Here is a 23,803-nt window from a genome sequence, read left to right as displayed (position 1 = left end):
AGCGATTGAGGCGAAGTTTATTAGATAAAAGAGCAACAAAATTTTCTCGACAGTTGGTGGCGAGCGCGAGGGCATCGCCAACTGTTCCTCAGCAGCCCCCTATGTATGCTTCATATGAAACATTTGCGTTCAAGAGTCCCAAAAAGAACTCCCACAAGACTGACAGCGAATATGATAACGGGAGATGCAGTGAAGACATGGAGAGCCGCCGCTTATCCCTCCTTTCAGTGTATTCCCCAATGTTGTACACCGCCACCGTCTCGCCAAGGTCACCAAAGAAAACGGAATTTTTAAATAGTGACTCTGTGGTCCACGAAACAAATATACTCCCAGGCCTTTGCAATACTTGTCGGACGGGCACGAATAGCGATTCAGTTGAGGAGCGCCCTAGTTCTCCCACAATGGAGAGCTCTTCGCATCTTGGAAACGGTGGCGCTGGTGCTAGCGTGCAGCACTACTTGGGCTTCACATTTGACTCAAGAGCCGGCAACGCGTTTCTTCTGGGGAATGCATCCAACGGCGGTAGCAACGACAAGTGGTGTTTTTGAAAGAAGGTCCGGTAGTCGATGAAGGAGTGGGGTGAACAGAAAGGGGTGCACCGGCCTGGAAAGGGAGAAATTGAGGGAGTAGCGAAGCAAAAGATATATATATATATTAGATATATATATATATATCTAAAGGCGAGCGGATTTTGTATCGTTTGTGTACTTGTGTCTGTGGAATTCGGACATACAACGAAGTAAAGACAGACAAAAAATATGACAGCTTGGCAGACAAATAGGCACATTTTTTTGAGGCAAATGTCTTTGCTTCTTCTTCCATATCAACATGACGGATCTAAGGATCCTTCCCCCCAGCCAGGAGAACGGGGAAAAAAGGGAAGGTTTTTTTTTTTTGCTTTTTTGCTTTTTTTTTTTTTTTTTTTGTTTGCATGCGTGTTGTTGTATCCCTTTATTTTTCTACCATGAATTTATTTGAGCTCAACGATTTTTATTTATGTATTCCCATTTATCTGCCGTTTTTTTTTTTTTTTTTTTGGCTGTTCGTGGATCATCTTCCGTCATTGTTTTTCAAGTCGTTTTTTTTTTTACCTTTTTTTTTTTGTTTTGTTTTCAGCGAGATTTTGTATACGTGGAATGGCTTTTGTTTTGTGTTGATGTGTGTGTGCCGTTGTTTGCTTGTTTCTTATCTTACTATGCCATGAAATTTTGTTTTTGTTCTTTTTGTTGCTATTGACGCCATTTGGTGTTTGCACCGCGATGATCAACAACCCACCATGAATGCAACAAGACGAAGGGAGTGTGGGAAAACGACAACAAAAGGCCCGCTGCACTGCTCATGCCTCTCAGAGTGTGCGTGTGTATTTGAGTATATTTATTTTTCTCTTTTTTTTTTTTTTTTTTTCTTTTTATTCCATGTATATACGCATGTATTAATATATATATATATATATATATATATTATGCATGCTTCTGTATGCACTGACTTTTGGTTTTTGCGTATATACGGCACCGGATGTGAGCTCCGTGGGGTGTGCTTTTACTGATAGCGGCAATATTCCTTTTTTAACGGCGTCAGCGAGAAGAATGCTGCATAAATGCAAGGAGCAGTTGTACAAAGCATGAACAAATGCACCGCGAGATAAGGGAAGGGCGAGGGGTTTGGGGGGTTCACGATAAACTCATCAATCTCATTGTTGCTGCTATTTGTGCGTGTCCGTGTGATCGGTTGTTCCATATTTTATTTTTGTTTCGTTTTGTTGCTCCGAGCGCGGTGGATATTGTTTTTTTTTTTTTTTGTGTGTGTGTGTGCGCGGAGGTATTTTGCCGTTGGCGATGGTGGGAATGGCGTCACTGCTGGAGAACAGCGCTTTTTTTCTTTTTTTTTTGTTTCTTGTCTCGTGTGTGTCTGTGCGTGTGCGGTGGGTGCACCCCGCACGAGGCCTCAAACAGACTGAGGAAGCGGAATAACAAGCTGGTGAAGACGTGGGGTGAGAAAAGGTGCGGCACGCGATGGTTTCTCCGGTCATTAGTTTCATGGATGCCATCCGCAGTCGTTACGGCTCGCCGGACGACAGCGAATTATACGGCACGGATGCCCTTCTTGTTGGGGACTCCAGTCGCCGGCGCAACAAGAAGTGGGAACTTGTCGGCATGGAGAAAACGCGGATGAAGCAGGCGGACCACACGCGACTCGTCCACGTCGTTCTTCGTGGCATGAACATTACAGCTGCTGAGCGGGCAGAAGGCGAGTTGGCGGCGGCGGCGCTAAACCGCCTGCAGGAAGTTGACATTTCTGAGAATCCATCGTTGTCCATGCGGGAGATAGGCATAATTGCCTGTCATCTTCCCGCGCTCACAGTTTTGCAGCTGTCGGACAATCCGGATCTTCTCCTTTTTGAAGCCGCTTCGACAACAGTCACGCCAACAAAACCACTACTGATGTCTGCGCAGCTGCGGAAGTTGGTGCTTCACAATGTGGGGTTGCGTTCCATTTGGCAGCTTCGGGTAATTGTGGATCTTCCAGCGCTTGAGGAGCTTCACCTTGAGAAGAACAACGTGCGCAGCCTAAAGCTGTTGACGGAAGCGGAGGAAGCATCCACTCCCCACATTCAGGCAAATGCGGAGAGTACTGGCAATAGAAGTGACTGTTGGTTTCCTAACGTAACGACACTTAGTCTTGCACAAAATGAGTTGGCGTCATGGGGTCGTGAGAGTGGCCTCAATGAGACTTTGACAACGGCGTTTCCACGATTGACACGACTGTTTTTAACGGGAAACCGCATGACCAACTTGTACGACGATGACATCACAGCAACAAACTCCATCACCACCGCTGCTGCTGGCTTTGGCGAGTATGCATACCTTTGGCCCCTGGAGTTGCTCTGTGTGAACGACAACAAAACCATCAATGACCCACGTACGCTTGAAACGCTGCGAAAATTATGTCCACATCTTCACACTTTTCGCATTACATACAGCGCCATGTTTCCACAGTGGAATGAATCACTTGGTCGCATGTACGTTGTTGCGTCATTGCCAGGCATCACTACACTCAACCGGGGACAAGTGCGACCCAAGGAGCGATTGGACTCGGAAATTTTTTACGTACAGCGTGGACTAGCCGCCAAGCAGCAGGAGCAGAAGCAGCAGTCGGAAAAACAAGAGGAGTGGGTGCTACCGCATTATCCGCTTTTGGAAACTCTGCAAGAAAAGCACAAGGATGTCATTATGGCCATTTACCGCGAAGGTGAGACGGCGAGTCACGACGGCATTACGCACATGATGCTTCATCTCAACATTTGTTGTGATGGCTTTGAGAACGTGAAAAAGACAGTGCCAAGTTCGATGACTGTGGGAAAACTCAAGGCGCTCATACGTGCCGTTTTTGGCGTAGCCCCTTCGAATCAACGAGTCTCTTTCTTTTCGGGTGATGATGCCGTAATTGAACGCGCTACGGAGCTTGACAATGAATTGCAGAGCCTTGCATTTTACGGTGTTTCTGACGGGGCGCTGGTGCGGGTGGTTGACACATCTCTTCGGAGATGAAGCCTACGCGCATCTGCCATTGCTGGAACATGCCCCAGTTTTGTTTTGTTTTTCTCTTTTTTCTTGTTGGTCTTCTCGCGTGGTCAGTGCACCGTGGCATTTTTTTTTTTTTTTGCGGTGTTTGTGTATGTGCGTCTGTTTTATTGCCTCTTCTTCTTGTTATTGTTGGTGATGCTGCCTGTAGTGGTGTCGTGCCAACTCGCATCAAAAAAAAAAAAAAAAAAAAAGATGTGTTTTATCTTTTCCGTTACTTCTTTTTTATTATTTTTTATTTTTTGCGCCACGCGTTGAAATTTTCTTTAGAAGTTTCGGCTTTACCGTCGTTGTGTGACTTTGTTGCAGTTATTGTGCGGGCCAAAGTAGCTTTTATGCGACGTGTTGTGGCAAAGTCTGTTCTGTCGATAAGACGCACGCCGCGGTGGACCGCCGCCCACTTTGCCACAAGTCAACCTCTTTTGAATGATATCACCGTTCCGCATGACGTGACGGGGGAAAACCAAACACGGAATGAGGGAAGAGCAAAGCCTTGGCGCCACCAGCGAGGTGGGGGCCCCAAGAGCAGCACTCACGGTCATAACGGCCCTGTGAAGGATCGTTTCCCGCCTATTTTAACGAATCTGAGCGATCCGCGGAGACGGCTTGCAATTCTCCTGGACGCTTCAAGTGTCGAGCCACGCGTCTTTTACAACACGGTCTTTCCTGCCGCCAAAAAGGTTGGGGTGCCGGTGCTTGTGCGCATCTTTGCAGTGCAGCTGAGCAGTGAGTGGGAGTCTCACGTGGCTGGCAGTGATGGGGCGAAAATGTCTGGCCGTGACCTGAGCAGTAGCAGCGGGGCGGAAGCAGGGGAGAAAACGAAAATATGTAACGAGGAGCAGGAGGAAAGGACGACTGGCAACACATCTTCATGCCCTCCCGTGGAGTTTTTCCGGGTGGAGCGTTTTATACCGGTGTCGATGCAAATGGAAGCCGATGCAAATCACATTTTTGATTTCCGGCTCCAAAATAAGATTGAGGCGGTGTGTTTTGTCTGCACGGAAGTTGACCGCGGTGTGTTTGAGGGATTTTTACCGAATATTGCCGGCAACGGTTTCAACCAGTACATTCTAGACGAACTCGGTATGGCGAAGGAGGTGCTCGAAGATGGCCGCTCGGCCGACGGCTCTCCATTATGACGGCGATGCAGGCGGAGGGCCATCGTGCGGTTGGAGGCGTCTCATCAACAATACGGTTGCCCGAAGGGACCCAGGTTTGGGAAGAAAAAAAAAAAAACTTTTCCTTTTGACTTCTTTAGGCCACTTTGTTTCTGTGTGTGTGTCTGCGTGTGCCGGGTGGAGATGGAGGAGGATGAGGGGGAAAGGCGAACCAAATAAAAAAAAAAAAAAGCAAGAAGGGAATGGGGGCAGCCGGAGTCTTTCATTGCAAATAAATAAGTGTTTCGCACATGTGGGTCAGCAACGTTGCCTTCTAATTTTTTTTCAACGAAAATCCCAGCCTTTTTATTTTCTCCCTCTCTCTCTCTCTGTGTTTGTGCCATAGTCGGGCGACGAATGGTTTTGGTGTCTGCGATATCTTTTTTAAAAGCTTTTTTCCTCTTTTTTTTAGTTTTGTGGACTAACTGTCAGCTTGTTCAAGGTCTATTCCAGTCTCATATAAAACTCCATATAACCAATAACAATGGCGGCGGGGAAGGAGGTGGCGGCGAAACAGTCGGCCGGGCCTCCAGGCTGTAAAATATGCTGTGCATGCCCCGCAGAGCGAAGAGCGCGTGACGAATGCGTTATTCTTAAGGGCGTTGATGCCTGTAAGGATCAAGTGGAAACATTTTATGCGTGTCTTTTGCGCGAGGGATTCACTGAAGAGGATGTGAACAGCTTGCGGAAAAGCGCAAAAAACTTTTAGCGGGATGGAGATATAAAAAAAAAAAAAAAAAAAAAAAAGGCCAAAAGCAGGTGAAGATTGTTTTGTTATTATTTATTTATTATTATTATTATTATTATTTTTTTTTTTCACATACGCCGGTGATATTTGCGTTTTATTTCTTCATGCCCGTAGGATCGAAGATATGAACGGCTTACAGACACGGAAAGGGAGGAGAGAGAAATGCCTCTGTGGTCAGTTTTTTTTTTTTTTTTTTTTTTTTTTTTTGAAGGGATTGTCACCATACTTGTCTTTTTTTGTGTGTGTTTGTTGTTGTTGTGTTTACTGCTGTGCCTGTTGGTCTTTAATCCCCCCCCTTCTCTTTATTTATTAATTATTTGGTGCGTTATTCCCCATAAGTAAAACGAGGACTGGGCTTTTTTGTCTCCCTTTCCTCCTTTACGTTGGTCATTTGAAGTGTTGCTTGCCCCATTGGCTGCACACACACTTCATAAATAAATAAACGAATATTAGAAGGAAGGAGAGATGAATGAAAGAACTTTGGGAGGCGCCATGTCAACAATCCAATTTGGCGGGACAATGACGACGACACTTTCACAAACAAAGAATATGGATTTCTCCAACGACTCACCTCGTAGAAGAAGGAACCGACATAATGTGATTCTGTTCCCAAACCACCGTGACCGTCTGGCGTGCGATCCGTTGAATTTCTTTTGTGTGTATGCAACTTACGAGTACAGGTGGAGCGACACCACTTTGGAGGCGGAAAGAAACATCTTTGCACTTGTTGACTCCATGGTGGCTGCCGTCCGCAAGGCGTTTGACGATGCTTTAGAACGCTGGAAAAAGATGCCGGCTTTTGTGCAGCATGCACATACGCTCCGTTCTGCTATTTCATTTTCATCAGCGCTCTCTACGAACACATTATTGCATTTATACTCCCATGCGGATAATGTAGCACGCCATACAACCTTGCGTAAAACTCTGGGGTCTATGCTACCCTCGCTTCCGGCTGCCAATCCACGTCAGGAAATGAACATTTGTTCCGCTAGCAGTGCCGGGAGAAGTATTTTTTCCAAAGGGGCGCTACCACGTGCTTCGCATCGTGAGCGACGTGAGGAGGAGGAGGAAGCCGTTATGAAGAATCTGGCGAAGCAGTGGATTCCACCTCACAATGGCCCAAAATGCCGTCTTGTGCTAGACATTGTTGCATCACGGAAAACCCTTGGTGATGATCCAATCATCAGTGATCCGTATCGATTGGGACAGAAGGTCTTTAGTTTCACAAGGAGAAATTACCTACGGGAGGTTATAAACACCTTTGTGGGTATCAGCGACAGTGGGGTGACGCTTGTTGGCAGGGATATTCTCTACCCGTTTCGCAGCACTGGCGGAGGGAGCCTAAAGCCCAGTGTAAGGATGAACTCTCTCACTGGAAATCGGCGCAATTTATCAGGCAGTGCCATTTCAGGATTACCGATTGACTCCGGGGATATTTTGGGGGTGGCGGCATCGGGTGGTGGTGTGGCGGCGAAGGTGTCAGGGGTTGAGCAGATTTTGGCAAACACCATTCCCGTCCCGCGGATGGTGCCGGTGCCGCCTACAAACACCGAAAAAGTGGACAACATAAGACTATTGGTGTGTTTTCCACCTAATGATATCTCTAGCAGTGTGGCGTAAGATGGTTGAGGTCGGCATCTTTTGTGTTTTTTTTTTTTTTTCATTGACTGTTTTTTTTTTTTTTTTTTATGTAAAGGCAATGTAAACAAGCTGGTTTTACTCATTGTTTTACACTCACTCCTTTTTTTTTTCTTTTTTTGCTTGCTGAATTGCGTGTTTATATGTGTTCATTGAAAGTAACGTTAGTTCCCTTTAATGCAAAAAAGAAAAAAAAAAAAGAGAGCGCGAGAGGGAACGGAGCTTTGTATGATAGCAACGGCGAAGATGTGTGATGGTACAAGAAATGAACTGCTGTGAATTTGTGTGGGTGTTTCCTCTTGCCCGTTTGTATTTTTTATTTTTATTTCTCCCGTGCATGAAGAGAGGGAAGGAACGGAGGGGCCAAAAGTAGGGGAAGGAGAAATGCGTGCAGTTGCTTCCGCACGAATCAATGGATTTTTTTTTCCAAATTCGTTAGCGGGGGTGTCCATCTCGGTGCGGTGCCTGTCACTCTCCGAGTTGGCGAAGGCGTTTACGGAGTTGAACGAATCGAACGGGGCACCAGTGGCAACAGGACCCGCTCCCGCCCCGCATGAGGCACGGGTTCAGGCAGCATCCGATATGAAAAGTGCACCGTTGACGCTCGGCGGGAATGATTTGGGATCATTGAATAAAGCAAGCGGCTTGAGGCTAAGGAGTAGTCGTGACGATTCTAACAATGGGGCCGTCACATTCTCGACGGCATACAGTGAACGCCTTAGTAAAATGACAGGAGCACAGCTCGCTTTTGCGCTGGAAAAAAAGTGCAGGCAGCAGCATGTTGGTCAGATGCTACAGTGCCTTGTGGAAGTATGGCGTCGACTGCGTGAAACGTCGTTGGTGAGTGTTATTATCACAGATGAAGAAGCACGTGGTGAGGTGGGTGATAATAATGTGGCGTTTACTTCATTCCGCAGCGATAGACTGTTGGAGGGCGTGTTACGTGCGTTGGCCAAGACGAACTTGGATGAGGTGCAGCAGAGCTCCAGGCTGGTACGAGAGTTGGGGCATGATGGCATCAGTGTGGAGTGGGTGACAGAGTTTGGATATTTGCTTATGCAGTGGCTCGCAGCTCGCGCGGCCTCACTTAGTCCCTTTTGCAGCGCAACTTTTTTGCATCTCATTGCGCAACAGAAAGTCTTTCACTCGGATGCTGTTTTGGAAACACTGCGTGACAACATTGAGGTGCACATTGCCAGGGACGCAGTGCGTCAAGCAGGCATTGCCTTTTTTTCCAAAACTTCTTCGTCTTGTGTTACTTCTGCTGAAAGTGTCCGTGAGTTTGACGTGTGCGCCTTTGCCGTGCTGTTGGATGCGATTGCCCGGTGGCAAGCCAAATTTGTGCGGCTCCTTGGCGGTGACGGACTGGGGCCGCAGATCCGATTGCATGACGGGAGGAAAGTGACGGAGACGATAACGAGGCGTCAACACCCCATCCTTAATGCGTCCTTTTATAACGTGGTGGTGGACGGATTGGTGCGAGGTGTGCGTGACGGCTCTCTCCACCTCACACGACAGGGATCTCCGTCAACATTTTTCTTCCTGTCACTGGCGTTGGCAAAGATACGTTGGTTCCGTGCGGACTGTGCCGAGGTGCTTTTACCACAGCTGCACGAGGCCCTGCGTGTGTTCTCCGGACAATATCTTGGGGTTGTCTTTCTGCTTGGGCGGCGTGAAGTGAAGGCGTGCAACGTTGAGACCACACTCCTGCTTCTGCAGACACTACTTGATGCGATGCAAAAACGCGGAAAGCGTTACATCTCGGCGGATGAGCGTAGACGTCACAGCTCCGACGCTGTGGCCCTCCCAACTTCTGTCAGCACCACGCAAAGTGCTGACGCTTCTTCTTGGATTTCTACGTCCGTGGGCCACGAAGTGGATTTATCGACGGCAATGGCAATTGCGGATATGGACACCGACGATGAAGATTTGCAGCTCCTCTCTGCTTCACCACATTTGGAGTCTGTGGGTGGTAAGGGTGTTAGCCATTTCTCTGAAACGGAGGCCATTAATTCGGGTGTTTCTTCCCATTCCTCACCCGTGGTGTTTGCGACAAGTTTTATGGACCTTCGCTCCATGCCTGTATTACTTGATAGTCTTAACCATATTTTAACGACCACACTTGAGCATTGCAGCGCGCAGGGCCAAGAGACTCAGCGAAATGCAGTTGAATTGAAGGCAAGAACCCTTTACGAAGCACTGCTAAACGACACACATGGTGGAGTGAAGTCACTTTACGCACTGCAGGAGTCTCCTGCCTTAGTGGAGAAGCTTCTCTCATCCGTACTGCGCATACCATACGAGACCCATCATCCGTTTATTATTGAACTTGCTTACGTCTTTACACGACATGTCGGTGCACGACATGTGGCCCCACAAGAAATTAGGAAATCAACGGTTGCCGCCCCGCATTGGCAGTGGCGTACGATGAGTCTTGTTGAGCTATTAGTTCAACACGGTGTTATCGTGCCAGAGACTTATGTCATGACGGACAGTGTCATCCAGTTCGCTCCACGTGTGCTTTCCGCTGTGGAGGCAGATAAAAAGCGTCTGTTGGAGCGCCACCACGAGCGCCAACAGCAATGCGGGAAGCAAAAGGGAAGGGAAAAGAAGAAAAAGAAAACCGTTCGCACATCGGAGGTGTTTGCGAGATTTTCACGCGTCGTGGTGCAGTTGAAGCAGCAGATGTGACTGTCGAAGGAGTGAAACAAGCACAGGGTTTGTGTGGTGAGGGATGTGAGTTATGCGTCTTGTTTCTTCTTGCCACTGCTGTCGTGGAAGACGGCGTTCAACGCCAAAAAAAAAAAAAAAAAAAAAAAAAAAGAGCAAACATGAAAAGTGCTGGCAAATAAAAGAATATATATATTTATTTTAATTTGTGATTTTACAAGCCACAATTGGCATGGACTGAATGCGCTTATTGGTGTTTAATGTTCGTATCACTTTTTCTTCGTTTCTCTCTCTCTCTCTCTCCCTCTTTTTGTTTTGTCTTGTGTGTTTTGCAAGGGTCGCGGCTCAGACTGCTCGGCTACCGGTGTTTCTTCTCCCATATTTTCCCGTGCCACTTGTAAACAACACCCCCGCGAGGGCGGAGCGCATCCAAATAACCGGGACAGTGAATATGGAGAAAGTAAAGCGACATCTTTGCTCCTGTGGTGCAGATTACATCATACCCAAAATCTGCGAGTTTCCTGAAAGCTGTGCTACGGCCGAGCTTGCTGCCGAGCGGCTTTCCTGCAGTCCTTCTATGATTGCAAAGAGTCTCAGCTTTACGCTGATGGGGAAGAAGAGGGGCGTGGATTGTATACCTATCGTCATACTCGTCTCGGGTGATGCGAAGGTGAACAACAACAAATACCGTAACAAGTTTGTCCGTCGTCCCGTGTTGATTAGGCGTGAGGAGGTTGAGGAGTTGGTTGGATTCGCACCGGGCGGAGTTTGCCCCTTCGGCGTGAATGAAAATGTGCGGGTATACTTGGATATCTCACTGCGTCGTTTTGAGACGGTACACGTGGCAGCTGGCACGGCGAACAGCACCGCCCCGATGAGCATCAAAGAGCTGGAGCGTTTCTCGGGCTTTGTCGAGTGGGTTGATGTCTGCGACGGGTGGACGGAATAAACGTTGAATGATGATGTAGCTGCCCCGTTACGTTTTTCTTTTTTTTTTTTCTTTGTCTGTAGAAGGAAGGAAGGGAGGGGGGGAAAGAGAAACGAAAACGAAAAAAGAAAGGGAAACAGATAGACGCACGTATATGAATGTCGACTCATACAGACTGAGGGGAGCGGTTGGTGTTCCGCCACTTTTTGCTGTTGCTTTGGCTTTTATCTGTGTGCTTGTTTTTTGTTTTTGTTGTTGTTTCTTTTTTTTTCCGTAGGGGATATTTGCCACATTAATGTGTTGCTGTTGTTGGTGTTATCGGCATCTCATCTGTTTATTTTTTTATTTATTTTTGCTGTTGAACCTCAATGGTGTCAAGGCGGCGCAAGTTGGCATGCGGTTCAGCGGCCATACCGGCAGAAATGTTCTCACTTGATACGGCTGCCACGAACATTTCTCCTCTTTATTATTATTTCATTTGAAGTTGCGAGTGGCTTTCAATTATATTTTTTTCTCCCTTGTTTTTTTTTTTTTTTTTTTTTCTACTTTTGGCAAGGTACACACGCGCTTAATTGTGTGTTTGTATTACTGCGATCGGTCATAGTTTGTTTCCACGTCGTGTATGCTTACATCAGACCTGCAGCGCCTGCAGCGCCTTTTTGCGTACTTTAAAAAGAACACCAGCAACGTGTTGGAGGGCTGCTGCGCGCTAATCGAGCTTATTGATGAGGACGATTTGACAAATTGGTACGTCTTGTTGAAGTACGAGGATGAAAACAAGAAGGAGTTTTTTGTTTCGTTACGCATCTACTTTTTTGAGGAGCTGCAACGTATGCCGCTTGTCTTTGTGATCGCCCCACGGATCATTGCAACCTTCATTCATCACGGCGCCATATGTTCGCTGGAGCTGATGTCGCAGCAGTGGTCGGTGGATGCCGAAGGAATCGCACTTCTCATCCGCTCTCTGCACGCCACACTGAACCCCTTCAGCCATGACAGCAGGGTAGCGGTGGATGAGCTCAACAGTGGAAGGGACGGTGGAAACCAACAAAACCGATTGCTAGCAGCGGAAGGGATAGGGACCACTGCTGCACCCGCCGTCTCCTTATCGGCGTACACGCGGGAAGAACATGAGTTAGGCATCCGACACATTCGTCAGTCCCACCCACATCTTTTCCGAGCATGCACCCGCAAAGATAGTCAGCCGCCGCAGCAACACGGCTCACCGGCAGCAAAGTCAGTTATGAATAGCACGCCGTCGCCGAATTCCATTTCCCTCTCCACGTCGTATGCATACCACGGTGGAGCAGGAAAGGCGGCAACAATGAAGGCAATCATTCATTCCCAGGAAGAACTGCAGGAGCTCTTCCTTGCAGGTGGATTGGTGGATGTCGAGTTGGATGTTGGGTATCACTCTTCCTTAGATGGAAGCCGTCGTATTGGTGTTGACACTCCTTCCGTGAAATGCAAACTACCCACTGCTGGCAATCCGATCCCAAACTACACAATGAAAATAATCCCTTATGGCTGGGAAAAGAAAGACGAAAAATTAACAACAACAACAATCCCAAAAAGTGGGCTTGATATAGCATCCGATACAACACAGGCAGTCGGCGAATTTAGTTTAACGGCTCATCACAGTGATGTACCTCATAAATGGAAAGGTGAGGACAGAAAAAAGTTTGTCAGTCGCCAGCCATTTCTCACGCCTGCCATTAGTGCCGATGATGCGGAGCAGGAAAACAAGCCGCATTATCATAGTAAACATCGAGGCAAGGAAAAAGGATCTACCTGTATGGGGATTGAACGAAGTAAGGAACGCAGAAAAGTTGTTTTAGTTCTCGAGGGTGAGGCCGCAATGAACACCGGTGATAGCAATACTCTTTCGAATGCACAACAGGGCCGGAGGCCGGAGGCTCCTTGCACCATTCCGGCGGGATGCACCCTTCGACTGGAACACCTCACGGTGTACGGTGCGATCGTTGTGCTTGGAACTCTTGAAATGCACGACTGCAAGTTCATTGGCCACTTTTCCGCAGAAGGTGAGGGGCGTGTGGAAATTTCACAGTGTCGCGTGTGCGTGGACAGTGCAGAAACGCGTCGAGAAGGGATTCTTGTCCTTGATGCCTCCACCTTGGAAATACGGGATGGTACTACAGTGCGGCGCAGGGAATACACGTTTACGGAGGGTGGGGAATCTGTTCCTGTCTGCGCAGCTGCACCGTTTTTGTTACAGGCATTTATCCTGATTTCTAACAGTGGGACATTGCGCATACATGGCGGTTGCCATATCATGCCATATGGCACTGAAAAGACAATATTTGCAGAACAAGATGCCTCCGTAGATATTGCTGACTGCAGTATTATGGCAGGATACAGCAGCGCGGTTAGTATACTTGGTTGTCATGCCTTTTTTTCCAACACTCGTTTTTATGGTGCAGATTGCGTGGAGTTGCAAGTCTCAGATTTGAATCGTCCAACAGGGCTTAATGTTGAGTTGGGAGGCCTTGTCACCGCCCGTCATTGCGTGGCGGAGTACCTGTACTTTGGATTTTCCGTGATTGCCCATTCCGTTTCACACTTTTTTGGGTGCCACGCAGAACATGTTGTGAACGGCTACACCATTGATGCCTCCTCCGTGACAATTGAAAACAGCTCTGCCCGCAGCAACCACGTGGGGGTATTTGTGCTAAATAAGGCGAAATGCAACATCATGAACGAAGATGACCATGTACTTTCGTTTGACGAACGCTGTCGCCTTTTACTGAAGTCACGCGAAAACGTGGAGCGGCAACGAAAATTTTCTTCTGTGGAGGCACACTTGGGCGAGGAAGATGCGGAGACAAGCAGTTCTTTTTCGTCCGTTTCCAGCTGCCCCATCGTTTTACAAAGGTCACCTGCAACCGCAGTGGGCGACGAGGAAAAGATGGATCACCCCAATGTTGGGACCTCTGCTTCGGCTGACATGAATAGGAAATTGTTCATGTCTCACATGTTTTCTGGAGAAACAGCGACAGCAATCACAGCAAGCGCGTCAATGTTCCCTCTTTCCTTTAGGGGTGGTCTGTTTAGTCTGGAGGTTCGAGACGCCTCGATGGTGGCAAAGGGTTTGCTCCTTGTGGACGCACAAGAGACTTCCATCTATGTCTACGACCAGGGTGTTCTTACACTCACAGATGTTATTGTCTGGAAAACACTGGCATTGCCACAGCAGCCATGTGGAGTGAAGATTGTGAACAGCCGGGCTAATGTGCAGCGTTGTTTGGTGGCGGATTATTCTTTTGGCTTTGCAGCTATTCAGGGAACTGTTGTTCGTTTTGAGGAGTGCATGGCGGTGGGTGGGACGAATGGATTCACCGTAGACGATGCTCATTGCACCCTGCATCACTGCGGTGCTAATACGGAACACGTTGGTGTTTTTGCTCTCAATCGATCCACACTGCGGATGGACAACTTGAATGCTCCCAAGTGTAAGGAAGGCTGGCTTTCTTGTGTTTTGAAAGGTCATTTACATGGACTGGAAAGCCGGTCAAGTGATACAATTTGCATTGGGGTTACAGTACAGCGCAGTCTTGACAGTGGGTTTACATGTTACAATGGTGGGTGTCTTCGTCTTGAGAAGTGTACCGTGGACATCAGCACTGCTGGTTCCACAGAAACCAACATTGGTGACATTTCTTGTCGTCATTTTTCTCCTTCTGGGAGGGATTGTTCGAATCCCGCCTTCTCCTCGGGGGCTGCCGCTGCTGCTCTTGATGGAAGTGAGGGAGGCTTGAATCGAGCCAAAATGGGAAATACCACCACGGCAAATTCACCACACGATGAAATGCCTGGAACTTCTCTGGCGTATAGCTCCCAAAAGAACTGTGGTGTGAAGGCCTGGTCAGGAAGTCGCTGTCTTGCTATTGGATGTGAGGTACGGCACGTGACTTTTGGGTACGCTGCGATTGGTCCTGACACAGAATTGGAGGCTTCCCATTGCACAGCAAAACATATTGTAAATGGCTTTACAGTTGATAGCGCCAAGTGTCGATTGTCACGGTGTAGCACCAATAGCAATCATGTGGGCGTGTTTGTCCTCAGCCATGGGACATGCACAGTGCGCCGAGGCAGTTATACAGCTCGCATGTACAGTATTGAGAATCGCAATGGTATTGTACACATTGAAGGTCATGTGAAGCTCAGTGGCTTTTCTCGAATTGGACTGTACGTTTATGATGGCGCTAGGTTGGACACTTTGACAGATAGCATGCTGGACATCAAGGTTCGTAAGGATCATGCGGGACAGCAGTTGCCACCAGAGTTAAACCTCACAGGACCCTCGGCAAATCCTTCCGGGCTCTTTCCTTCATGTTTTGCGATTGATAAGGGTAACGCCGTTATTCACAATGCCTTTTTTGGAGGTGGTGCCCAATGTGCTGTGAGTTGTGGTGATGGTGCGAACGTGTATCTTCACCAATGTACCGCGGAGTCTTGCAATATTGCCTTTAATGCCCTTTCAGGATCTCAAATGTATCTCTCAAACTGCTGCGCCCGAGATGTTCGACATCATGCACTAATTGTTCACCGTGGCGGAGTTTCACGGGTGAATCGTCAATCGCCTATCCCATCGGCAGGCGGCATTCTTCAGGGAAGAATACGGATTGAAGGAAAGTGTTTTCTGGAGCACGTTATTCTTCACCCTACGACAGATGTGGACAGTGAACAATTTGAAACAATTCAACCGTCGTTGCCATTACTATCATCATCATCATCCTCTGCACCTCTCTTACCCTATGGGTCCGAGTTTTTTATAGAAAAAACGCCTTTAAACCCTTCCTTGCCGAAGTCAAATTTTCTCATTTATGTTACATTGAATGGGACGCTAGTGATGGATTGCTGTCTTGTTCTCCTTGAGGAGCATCATCGCGTTTTGGAAGAGGATGGCGGTGGTGGAGAGAGGATAACAAATTCTGTGATTGTTGCGGAGGGTTGCAGGGCCACAGTGCAGTTGCGAAATGTTCTTTTTCAGAGGTTAACTGCGGCTGGGACAGGTAGTCTGGGGAGTTTTGAAGGCTCGATGAGTTCTCATGGTAGCGTATTGCTGCCTAGCAACACTCATGGCAGCGATATTTCTTGTAAAAAGACAACTTGGTACGGTGTCGTTTTGTTGCAGGGCGCAAAAGGTGACATACATGGATTTTCGGAGGCAGCACTTATTAGCGGTAGTGCTTCAACTATCCATGGTGCAGCGGTGGATCATCCACTTGAAGCATCTCACGCGAGGACGCATTTTTCTCCCAGATCATCTGTCGAAGGTGGTGATGATGCCATTTCTCTTTTGGAAAACCACAATATCCCAGCAGAATATGAGTTTCTTTATCAAAGTTTTAAAAAAAGGCGGAGCGTTTTATCGGTTGGTGAAATTGTACCTCTGCGTGTGTACCTGACTCGGGCGTCCTCTTTGACCACAGAAAATGTGAATGTACGTAAACTTGTGGCTTCTGGAGGGTCAACTATTGACGCTGTATGCTGTTTTTTTGCTGGTGCTGACGCCGTGATACTCAGTGGGGGTAGCACCTTTCGGGCCGTAGAGAGTCGGTTTGTGAGCGCAGTTTTTGGTCCGGCGATGCGAGTGGAGAGTGCAACGGTCCACCTCAGGAAATGTCGGGGTTATTCCACACACAAGGAGGTGATCGTAGCCAGGAGTGCAACTTTGACATTTGTTGAGTCCCTACTTTTTCCACTGAATTTGGTAAACAATGACACTAGTGGAACATCTTTCTCTGCGGGTGAACGATGGCTTGGGATCTCATCAAGAAATGACGAGGAGTGTGAAATAGGAAAGGGCGACGAGGTGTTGATTCTCCCTCACGGGAGGCGTCGCGGTGGTGGTGGTGGTGGTAATGAAGGGGCCATCGTACCAAAAAGTGCCAAACAAGGGGACACCAGTATGCCAAAAACGTCCGTACCGACTTGCCTGGCTCTGGAAAACATTCCCATCGAACGACGTGTGGCGGTGCCGTTGGGCATTCCACTGCTGTCCCATGCCCGTGCTGAGGAAACACGGTCAGATACGTTACCGCAAGATGTAAAATGCCTCCAGTCACACGATGACGGTATTGTGGATCACGCTCCACTTGTCTTGGAGGGTGTCCAGAATGAACTTTTTCGGGGGAATTGTCCTACTGAAGAAGGGCCGAGGAGGCGACATATCCCGACACGTGAAGCCGGGGTGCCCCTATTGCAGTGTAAGAAAGGTTCTTGTGTTACAGAAGAAGCATTGGAACCTGCCGAATCAGAGACGGGATCATATTTGGGGAGGAGACAACATTTTGATGTGCGGCTGGAGCGTTCATATCTATATTGTTGCGGTGCCACAAGGATTGAGGGTGGCGTTACAGCTGATGCCTTCAGTAGGATAGAAGCCTGTCGGTCAGCATGGTTCTCGGGCCTTATAAGTGCGGCAAGAAAGGTACTTGCCAGAGTGTATGGAACGTGAGGAATCCTCTTGTTTTTTTTTTTTTTTCGTGTGTGTTTGCTTTTGGTGAGTGAAGCACCATGGCAAGAATGATGGCTTTTATGGGGGGTAAACAAACGCAAAAGGAATAAATATGAAAAGAGAAAACGGTGTATTTAAGCAATCGCTCCTTTTTTTTTCTCGGTTGCGCCCCCTCCCTTTGTTGGGCGTTCCTCAACGCTTGGAAGGGAGTCGGGGCTGTCAAGAGGGAAGGGAAAGAGGTAGGAAAGGAGAGAAACAGCTGAAAGGAGGAGCGTGTTTTTTTTCCTCCCCCTCTTGTCAAGGAGTCAAAAGTGGATTTACAAAAAAAAAAAAAGATATATTTGCGTTCCACAACAACAACAACAACAACAACACGTGGTAGTATTTTTGCTTCCCTTGAGAGCGGTGGGGTGACAACAATGCGTTTGTTTTTGTCCCCACAGGAAAAAACAAACAAACTCGAATGCTTGATTTGCGGAAAAGGCGCTGTTGTTGACGCATGTGACGACGGGCAAAACGGCAGCTGCTACAATAATATAAATATATATTTATTATTATTAATTTTTTTTTTTTGGTTTCTTATTTGGCAAGGGGTGATTCGGCGAAATGGTCTTTGAGCTTTCAGAATTTGGCGAGCATAAGGGGCACAAACACACCCATGGCGGCGCTGTCGCCGTTCCTTTCATGGGATTAGAAGAATCGCACGATGGTGCCGCTCATTATGTGAAGTTGGAAGAAAGACACGATGGAGCGGTGGTGTTTAAAAAAAGAGTGGTGAGGGCCTGTGTTTGGCTAACGGCGGTGGCGGCGGTAATTTTTGCGGGATCCATGCTGCTGTTTCAGATTGCGTCAAGAGAGTTGATAAAGAAAAACCGCGCGCTCAGTATTTCTTCGGTGGTAGGGAACTATTGGCTCACCTACGAGCACGTGTACCCCGTCCGGGACGAAGAAACCGAGAGAAACGGAGAAGAAGCTGCGTGGCCTTACGCTTTATATCGTCTATTCTGTACTTGTGAAAGAAATTTGGCTTCTGAAGGAAAAAAAACGCCTGCGAACACATCGAGTAAGTTGCTTGTGTTTTTTATACACGGAAATTTGGGGGCATACGATGAGGTCTCTCAACTTGGGTGTGTTGTGTCTCGAATGATCAGCATAACGAGTGAAGTGTATACCTTTGACTTCCTGCAGCAAGCGAACATTCACCGTGGTAAACTCCTTCAGCAACAGGCGGCTTTTGTCGCACACACCTTGGGATTAAGGCGATGGGGAAGTAAGTCCAAAAATATTACGAGTGCCATGGAGTTCCAGGGGGAGGAAATGGCGGAACCCACGGATAATCTTGAAAAAAAAGACGATGGGACTGGCGTGTGGATTGTTGGTCACTCAATGGGTGGCGTGGTTGCGCGTCTGGCAGTGGAGATGATGCGGAATTCTGGGACCTCTATTTTTTTGGAAGGCGTCATCACACTCAATACACCACATCGTTATCCTCCCATCTTTATGGATGCTGCCATGTTTAGGATCTACACTAATCTGTGGCAGCCGTCTGATCGGGGCTTGTCTTCAGAGAAGTCGTGGCATCGAGCACCACATTTATACTCTCTCACCTCAGGTTCATTGGACCTTCAGGTGGAGCAGTGGTTGACAAATCTTGCTGGACTAGATGAGAAGCGGTTCCCACATACAATGTTCCGTACAGAGGATCCAACTGTTTGTGGAAAGTCGTTATCACATACGGATATTGTGCGAGACTATTGTGTTCTCGAATTTGTTGCGAATATCATTGCGAAAAAAATTACTGGATTAAGGCACACACCAATTCACGCCCGCAATCCACTGGCCAACTCTTCTGGTGGCGTCACTGCGCCTTTGTGGTGGGCAAATAAGAGTGTAACGAGCCACACACTCCCTGTTGCCGCATTATCTTTTTACACCGCATTGGTGCTCTCCGCCATCTACCCAACTGTTTTCCCTCCAATGGCCAATCAACGTTTTATATCTAATCACCGTATTTCTTGTTTTTGCTGGGGGCGTCAAGTGGCACTGCCGCGAGGGATACCAACGATGGGTGGCGCGGTGATTGGTTCTCTTTTCATTGGTATTTGTAGCCGGATTTTTTTTGTGCAGCTTCGCTGCTTTTTTTTGCCCTGTTCCTCCATATGCGGTCTGCCGTGGGTCGCCGACGATCTTGCATGCATTTCTGAAGCAGGATGCAGCCATTTGCCGTCGTCTTTTGTTGCTTGGCTTGGTCCAGCACTCCTCGGGTCATGGGTAGGATTATTGGTTTATTATCTGATTTGCGGGTTGTTGCGGTTGAGTTTACTTATTTGGACGGTGCTGGGGTCATGCCATCTTTATAAAACCCACTTATTACGTCATATTCGGCCAGGAGTGAATATGGGGTACTGCTTCTTCATGCTGGTATACCCCGTTACCGCGGTGACTAGTACTGTATTTTTAGAGTTGTATCAACGTACGATTGTGTGGCTTGCTTTTATATTATTGATGATGCCATTACGTGTTTCTTTGGAGAATGCTGCAGCCAACACACCCCAGCCTACCGCGAGTGCCGATGCCTCTGCCCCTGTGGCAGTCTATGCCTTGTTGCATGCCCTCAACGTTCAGCCCACTTTTGCGCGGAAAAATAAGAAGTTATCTGGCACGGCCGACAGCAACAATATATTGGATGAATGCATCCGTGTGTCGGAGGTTTTGCTGCATGTATTGTTGTTCACACACTTTTTGTGGCCCATTTTTCGCTCGTTTGTCCTTCAAAAAGGTGGATATTTGCCTCTTTTAAAATTATCTTCTTCACGTGGGTCATTTTTGTGCATGGCAACCTCAGTTGTTTTTATCCTCATTTACATGTCGGTTTTTGCTATGAACAGACTCCCCGTAGAGGTGTTCCGCGTTGTGTGGACGCTTCTGTGGGGGTTTCCCGCCTTCCTGTTTGTCAGCACAGTGGGCTTGGACGGAGTGCTCGTTGAGCGTTTTGCCTCGACGTCCTTTAGGGTTATTTGAGGCGCGGGTGGGGGAGCAATATGTGGACTGCTGCCCCACCACCACCACCACGAGCATCTCCCAGGCGACGATGCATACGCCGTGGGGGCTTTCAAGGTTTTTCTTAGGAGTTTTTGCGAAGAGAATGGTCGCAGGGGAGAGCTGGGTAACTTCATTAATGCATATATGTATCCTGATAAAAGGAATAAATTGCTTTCAGACATTTTTCTATCGTATAGAATTTTTGGGAAGGCCACGACTTTTAGGAGGATCAGGGAACCGATAGCGGCCGGATAATTTTTTATTTTTATTTTTATTTTTCGCATCTCACCTAACTCCCTTTTGATTCCCACCGCTTGCGCGGCGGGGTCTTGTGGTTGGAGGAGCCCAAAGTCTGCCACTTCGTAAGGAATAAATAAATTTATATCCAATCCGAATAGAGTGAGCAGGGCCACAATTGAGGCTATCGGATGATATATATATATATATATGTGTGTATATATACACTTACTTGGCGTTAAACTTTGTGGTGAATCCATTTTTATTCCATTTATCCCTTTATCATTCCCATCTGTTTTTTTTTTTTTTTTTTTTTTTTATGGGGGAAATTCAAAATTTGGCCAGCGGCCCAGGCGAATATTATTCTAAATAAAAACAAAAAGACTCTCTGCTTTCCTTCCGTACTTATGCACATGATGTATTGCGTGGGTTGCTTTCATTCCTTCACACACGTACAAACAAACAACGCGTGTGGTCACCATGAAAAGGTGCGGCTGCTCCTTTCTTTATATTTCTGCCTTTTTATTTATTTATTTTTCTTTTCTAATGTTGCCTTTTTTTCTGCGGGCCTGTGGGTGGTTTTGTTGTTGCCTTTACGATGTTGCGAGGGAGGATTCATCCGTTTTTATAGCCAATATTCCGAAGGTTGGAGAAGAATTAGTGGTAGTGGGGAGAAAAATAAGGGGAAAAAAAAAAAAAAAAGCAAAAGGGCAAGAAGAAATTAACAGCAACAACAACAAAAAGAAATAGGAAAGGAAAGGAAAGGAACAATAACAATAACAATAATAGTAATAAAAAAAAAAAAAAAGACAAAAAGTAGATTCAAAGGCAACAACAGCAAAACAAAAAAAAAAAAAAAAGCTCATAAGGCGTTAGGGAGAGTGACGACACACTGGTTTACTCGGCCTCACCCGGAAGAACATATTTATTTTTCCTGGTGGCCGTTGGATGTCATCACGTTATCGCGAGCTCATCGCGATTTTTGGTAAATTTCTCGAGCAAAATGATTTCCATGTACGAATTTCGATGGATAGGGTGGGGGAGGTGAAGACCCTATTCAGCGCCAAAACAATTCCGGTCGAGAGTGAAACGGAGGCCACAATTGAAGTCGTCACTATCGAGGCGGCACGCCGCCGTGACGCACTGCGCCGTACATGCAATGCGGTGCTTCGGACCCGACACTCAGACCAGCACGTGGATGTTGGGACCATAGTCGCCGATGAGGAGGAACGACTGGCCTGGAAGTTTCTCATTGGCGCATTGACGGCAAAAAATTCTGAGATTCTTCCTGTTGTTGAGGCAGAACTGCTGCGTGCGGCGGTGGAATACCACTATGCCACCGCCCGGCCAGAGTTGTGCGACATGTTTGTACACCTGAGCGCAAGTGAAATGTTCTTCATTGATGGGGATTCACTTTTCATGGCCGCACTATCCCCGCAAAGCGTGGACTGGGACCTTATCCAACCATTGCATGTCATTTACAATGCGCAAAAGCTTTTGTATGACATGCATTGTCGTGGAGCTCGTTTTCACGTTGTCTTTTTTGACAGTTTGTTGTGGATATGGGAGTCGGCACCTGCAAAGCTCTTTATGCGTGAAAACCTACGTAAAACATTGATGTCTCTGGCCGAAAATGACGCGAAAGTTGGTCTTTCAATATCCAACTTTTCCAGTTATCACTCGGAGGCCTTTGAGACGTACGTCAAACAGTGGGAACCGGAGTTCATTTTAATGTCCGATGGAGAGCAGCTGGGTAGACTTAATCCACTGCAAGCCTTTTTTGTGCACCCATCTGCGGCAAATAACACTCACGATTCCAGAAGGAAGGCGAACTACACGGATGCCGATGAGGCAAATCCGTACCGTCTCAGGCGACGGTACCGGAGTATAGTGGAGGATGAGGCAGTCGGTGACAAGGCGGCTTTGTACTACCGGTGCATGCATCTTTGGGCAGCGACACGACGGCTGAAAGTGGCATACTCCTCCCGTATCATCTACAAAGAAAACGCCATGGTGGTATTTACCGTTCGCGTAGACGGTGCGAGCTTTGAGCGTGCAGTGACTATTGAGTCTGACGTGCAGGCATTGGCTCAGTCAATGGAACACGAGGTACAACTTCCTGCTATTTCTTCTGCATCTTTGGGATTACTGGATGAGGAGGATTTGTCCTGCCGTGAACGAGTAGTGTATGCCGCCTTGCATGCCTACTTGAGGGCCAGTGCGAGGAGCGAACAGGAGCATCAGCTTTGCCAGGCACTTGCCATTACAACATACATTACAGGGTATCTAAATAAGGAGGCTCGGGCGCAGCAAGTTCGACCCAACCCTATCCTTGCAGGTTTCTTGAAGGAGATATCACCGTTTCTTCTTGCTGTATGGCGTCATGCTGATTGCACTAACGGTAATGGGCAGGAGTTTGACCTTATTGATGGCCACCTATTCTCAGCCGTTTCTCAGCAGTTGCGCACAGCGTCAGTCTCAGAGTTGTTTGACGAGTATGGTGTTGAAGACATCGAGTCCACATGGGGTGTTTTGGACGATCAAGGAAGTGCGGATATTGTCAACGCACCGCTTTCGAATTTGCCAGTAATTGACTCTATGGATGTGGAAAAACTGCAGCCGTATCCGCTCATCACGCATGAGTTGGTGGAGCGCCTTGCAAAGGGGTTTGGCATTTCGACACATCGTGCAGATGCACCTTATCCAACTGATTTTGGCGCCGCAAACGAACTCGCCGGGTGGGACATCACAACACCGTTTGACAGGCTCAATGATGTGATCGATGCTGAGGGTGACGCGATTGCGAAGAGCATGATGACTGAGAAGGAAGCCAAAAATGTGCAGGAGTACTATAAAAAGTTTGTGCGTAATGCTCTTAAGCAGGCGCAGTCCATGGGAATTAGTGGGTTTGCGGCCCATGAACTGGCCATGGTTTGCTCAGACAACGACTCGGATGATGACGCTGGCGGTAACAGCGCCAACAATAAAACTGCAGGAGCCAAGAAGGTAAATAAGGAGCACGCGGGGCAGCGCAACAAGAAGGAGCGCAGTAAGGAGGATGAGATTCGTGAGCGCAGCAATGTTATTGCTGCCACTGCAACTGTCGCTGAATGGCACAAGCAGATGAATCACCTCCTGCACGCTGTAGACATGAGCCACGGACGCACCACCAATAGGGATCGTGACGAGTCGATTAACACCATCATGGCAGCCATCAAGCGGCTCTCTCAGGAAAAGTTTGGAAAAAACTTTGACCCAGGGTACACGCTTGGTGGCTCCACGAACACTGCGGTTCCCCTCAAACTTGAGATGTGGCGTTTG

At 47.6% G+C, this 23,803-nt stretch overlaps 10 protein-coding genes across 10 annotated transcripts, besides 26 other annotated features; all 10 read left to right on the top strand.

Annotated features, from left to right (window-relative positions):
• Tc00.1047053506691.90 (serine/threonine protein kinase, putative) lies at positions 1–548 on the top strand (the record flags this gene model as incomplete). Its single annotated transcript, XM_805833.1, has 1 exon — positions 1–548. A coding segment is annotated over one exon (548 nt), but the record flags the coding sequence as incomplete, so codon positions are not given.
• Positions 1–23,803: a sequence feature (heterozygous, Esmeraldo-like haplotype).
• Positions 642–674: a microsatellite.
• Positions 885–929: a microsatellite.
• Positions 1,019–1,113: a sequence feature (A-rich).
• Positions 1,374–1,410: a microsatellite.
• Positions 1,416–1,461: a microsatellite.
• On the top strand, positions 2,013–3,548 carry Tc00.1047053506691.80 (hypothetical protein, conserved; the record flags this gene model as incomplete). The annotated part of the gene is made up of 1 exon (XM_805832.1): positions 2,013–3,548. The coding sequence occupies one exon, from the start codon at positions 2,013–2,015 to the stop codon at positions 3,546–3,548; it is 1,536 nt and encodes a 511-aa protein (XP_810925.1).
• Positions 3,755–3,775: a microsatellite.
• Positions 3,803–3,825: a sequence feature (AT_rich).
• Tc00.1047053506691.70 (hypothetical protein, conserved) lies at positions 3,917–4,720 on the top strand (the record flags this gene model as incomplete). Its single annotated transcript, XM_805831.1, has 1 exon — positions 3,917–4,720. One exon carries the CDS (start codon positions 3,917–3,919, stop codon positions 4,718–4,720), a length of 804 nt encoding a protein of 267 aa, XP_810924.1.
• On the top strand, positions 5,223–5,447 carry Tc00.1047053506691.64 (cytochrome c oxidase copper chaperone, putative; the record flags this gene model as incomplete). Its single annotated transcript, XM_805834.1, has 1 exon — positions 5,223–5,447. The coding sequence occupies one exon, from the start codon at positions 5,223–5,225 to the stop codon at positions 5,445–5,447; it is 225 nt and encodes a 74-aa protein (XP_810927.1).
• Positions 5,462–5,485: a microsatellite.
• Positions 5,510–5,546: a microsatellite.
• Positions 5,665–5,693: a microsatellite.
• Positions 5,952–7,106, top strand: Tc00.1047053506691.60 (hypothetical protein, conserved; the record flags this gene model as incomplete). The annotated part of the gene is made up of 1 exon (XM_805830.1): positions 5,952–7,106. One exon carries the CDS (start codon positions 5,952–5,954, stop codon positions 7,104–7,106), a length of 1,155 nt encoding a protein of 384 aa, XP_810923.1.
• Positions 7,133–7,174: a microsatellite.
• On the top strand, positions 7,509–9,815 carry Tc00.1047053506691.50 (hypothetical protein, conserved; the record flags this gene model as incomplete). The annotated part of the gene is made up of 1 exon (XM_805829.1): positions 7,509–9,815. The coding sequence occupies one exon, from the start codon at positions 7,509–7,511 to the stop codon at positions 9,813–9,815; it is 2,307 nt and encodes a 768-aa protein (XP_810922.1).
• Positions 9,921–9,947: a microsatellite.
• Positions 9,971–10,002: a sequence feature (AT_rich).
• Positions 10,036–10,743, top strand: Tc00.1047053506691.40 (hypothetical protein, conserved; the record flags this gene model as incomplete). Its single annotated transcript, XM_805828.1, has 1 exon — positions 10,036–10,743. The coding sequence occupies one exon, from the start codon at positions 10,036–10,038 to the stop codon at positions 10,741–10,743; it is 708 nt and encodes a 235-aa protein (XP_810921.1).
• Positions 10,080–10,102: a microsatellite.
• Positions 10,805–10,857: a sequence feature (CT-rich).
• Positions 10,926–10,991: a sequence feature (A-rich).
• Positions 11,056–11,076: a sequence feature (AT_rich).
• Positions 11,229–11,264: a microsatellite.
• Tc00.1047053506691.30 (hypothetical protein, conserved) lies at positions 11,345–17,203 on the top strand (the record flags this gene model as incomplete). Its single annotated transcript, XM_805827.1, has 1 exon — positions 11,345–17,203. The coding sequence occupies one exon, from the start codon at positions 11,345–11,347 to the stop codon at positions 17,201–17,203; it is 5,859 nt and encodes a 1,952-aa protein (XP_810920.1).
• Positions 17,554–17,577: a microsatellite.
• Positions 17,734–17,776: a sequence feature (AT_rich).
• Positions 17,810–20,224, top strand: Tc00.1047053506691.22 (hypothetical protein, conserved; the record flags this gene model as incomplete). The annotated part of the gene is made up of 1 exon (XM_805836.1): positions 17,810–20,224. The coding sequence occupies one exon, from the start codon at positions 17,810–17,812 to the stop codon at positions 20,222–20,224; it is 2,415 nt and encodes an 804-aa protein (XP_810929.1).
• Positions 20,330–20,624: a mobile genetic element.
• Positions 20,502–20,524: a microsatellite.
• Positions 20,677–20,707: a microsatellite.
• Positions 20,778–20,801: a microsatellite.
• Positions 21,169–21,342: a sequence feature (T-rich).
• Tc00.1047053506691.14 (ATP-dependent DEAD/H RNA helicase, putative) lies at positions 21,431–23,803 on the top strand (the record flags this gene model as incomplete). The annotated part of the gene is made up of 1 exon (XM_805835.1): positions 21,431–23,803. A coding segment is annotated over one exon (2,373 nt), but the record flags the coding sequence as incomplete, so codon positions are not given.

The sequence above is a fragment of the Trypanosoma cruzi genome, genomic scaffold (genome assembly GCF_000209065.1).
Source record: "Trypanosoma cruzi strain CL Brener 1047053516711 genomic scaffold, whole genome shotgun sequence".
NCBI lineage: Eukaryota > Euglenozoa > Kinetoplastea > Trypanosomatida > Trypanosomatidae > Trypanosoma > Trypanosoma cruzi.
Note: the sequence above shows the minus strand (reverse complement) of the source record. Positions and strands in the feature narration are given on the sequence as shown.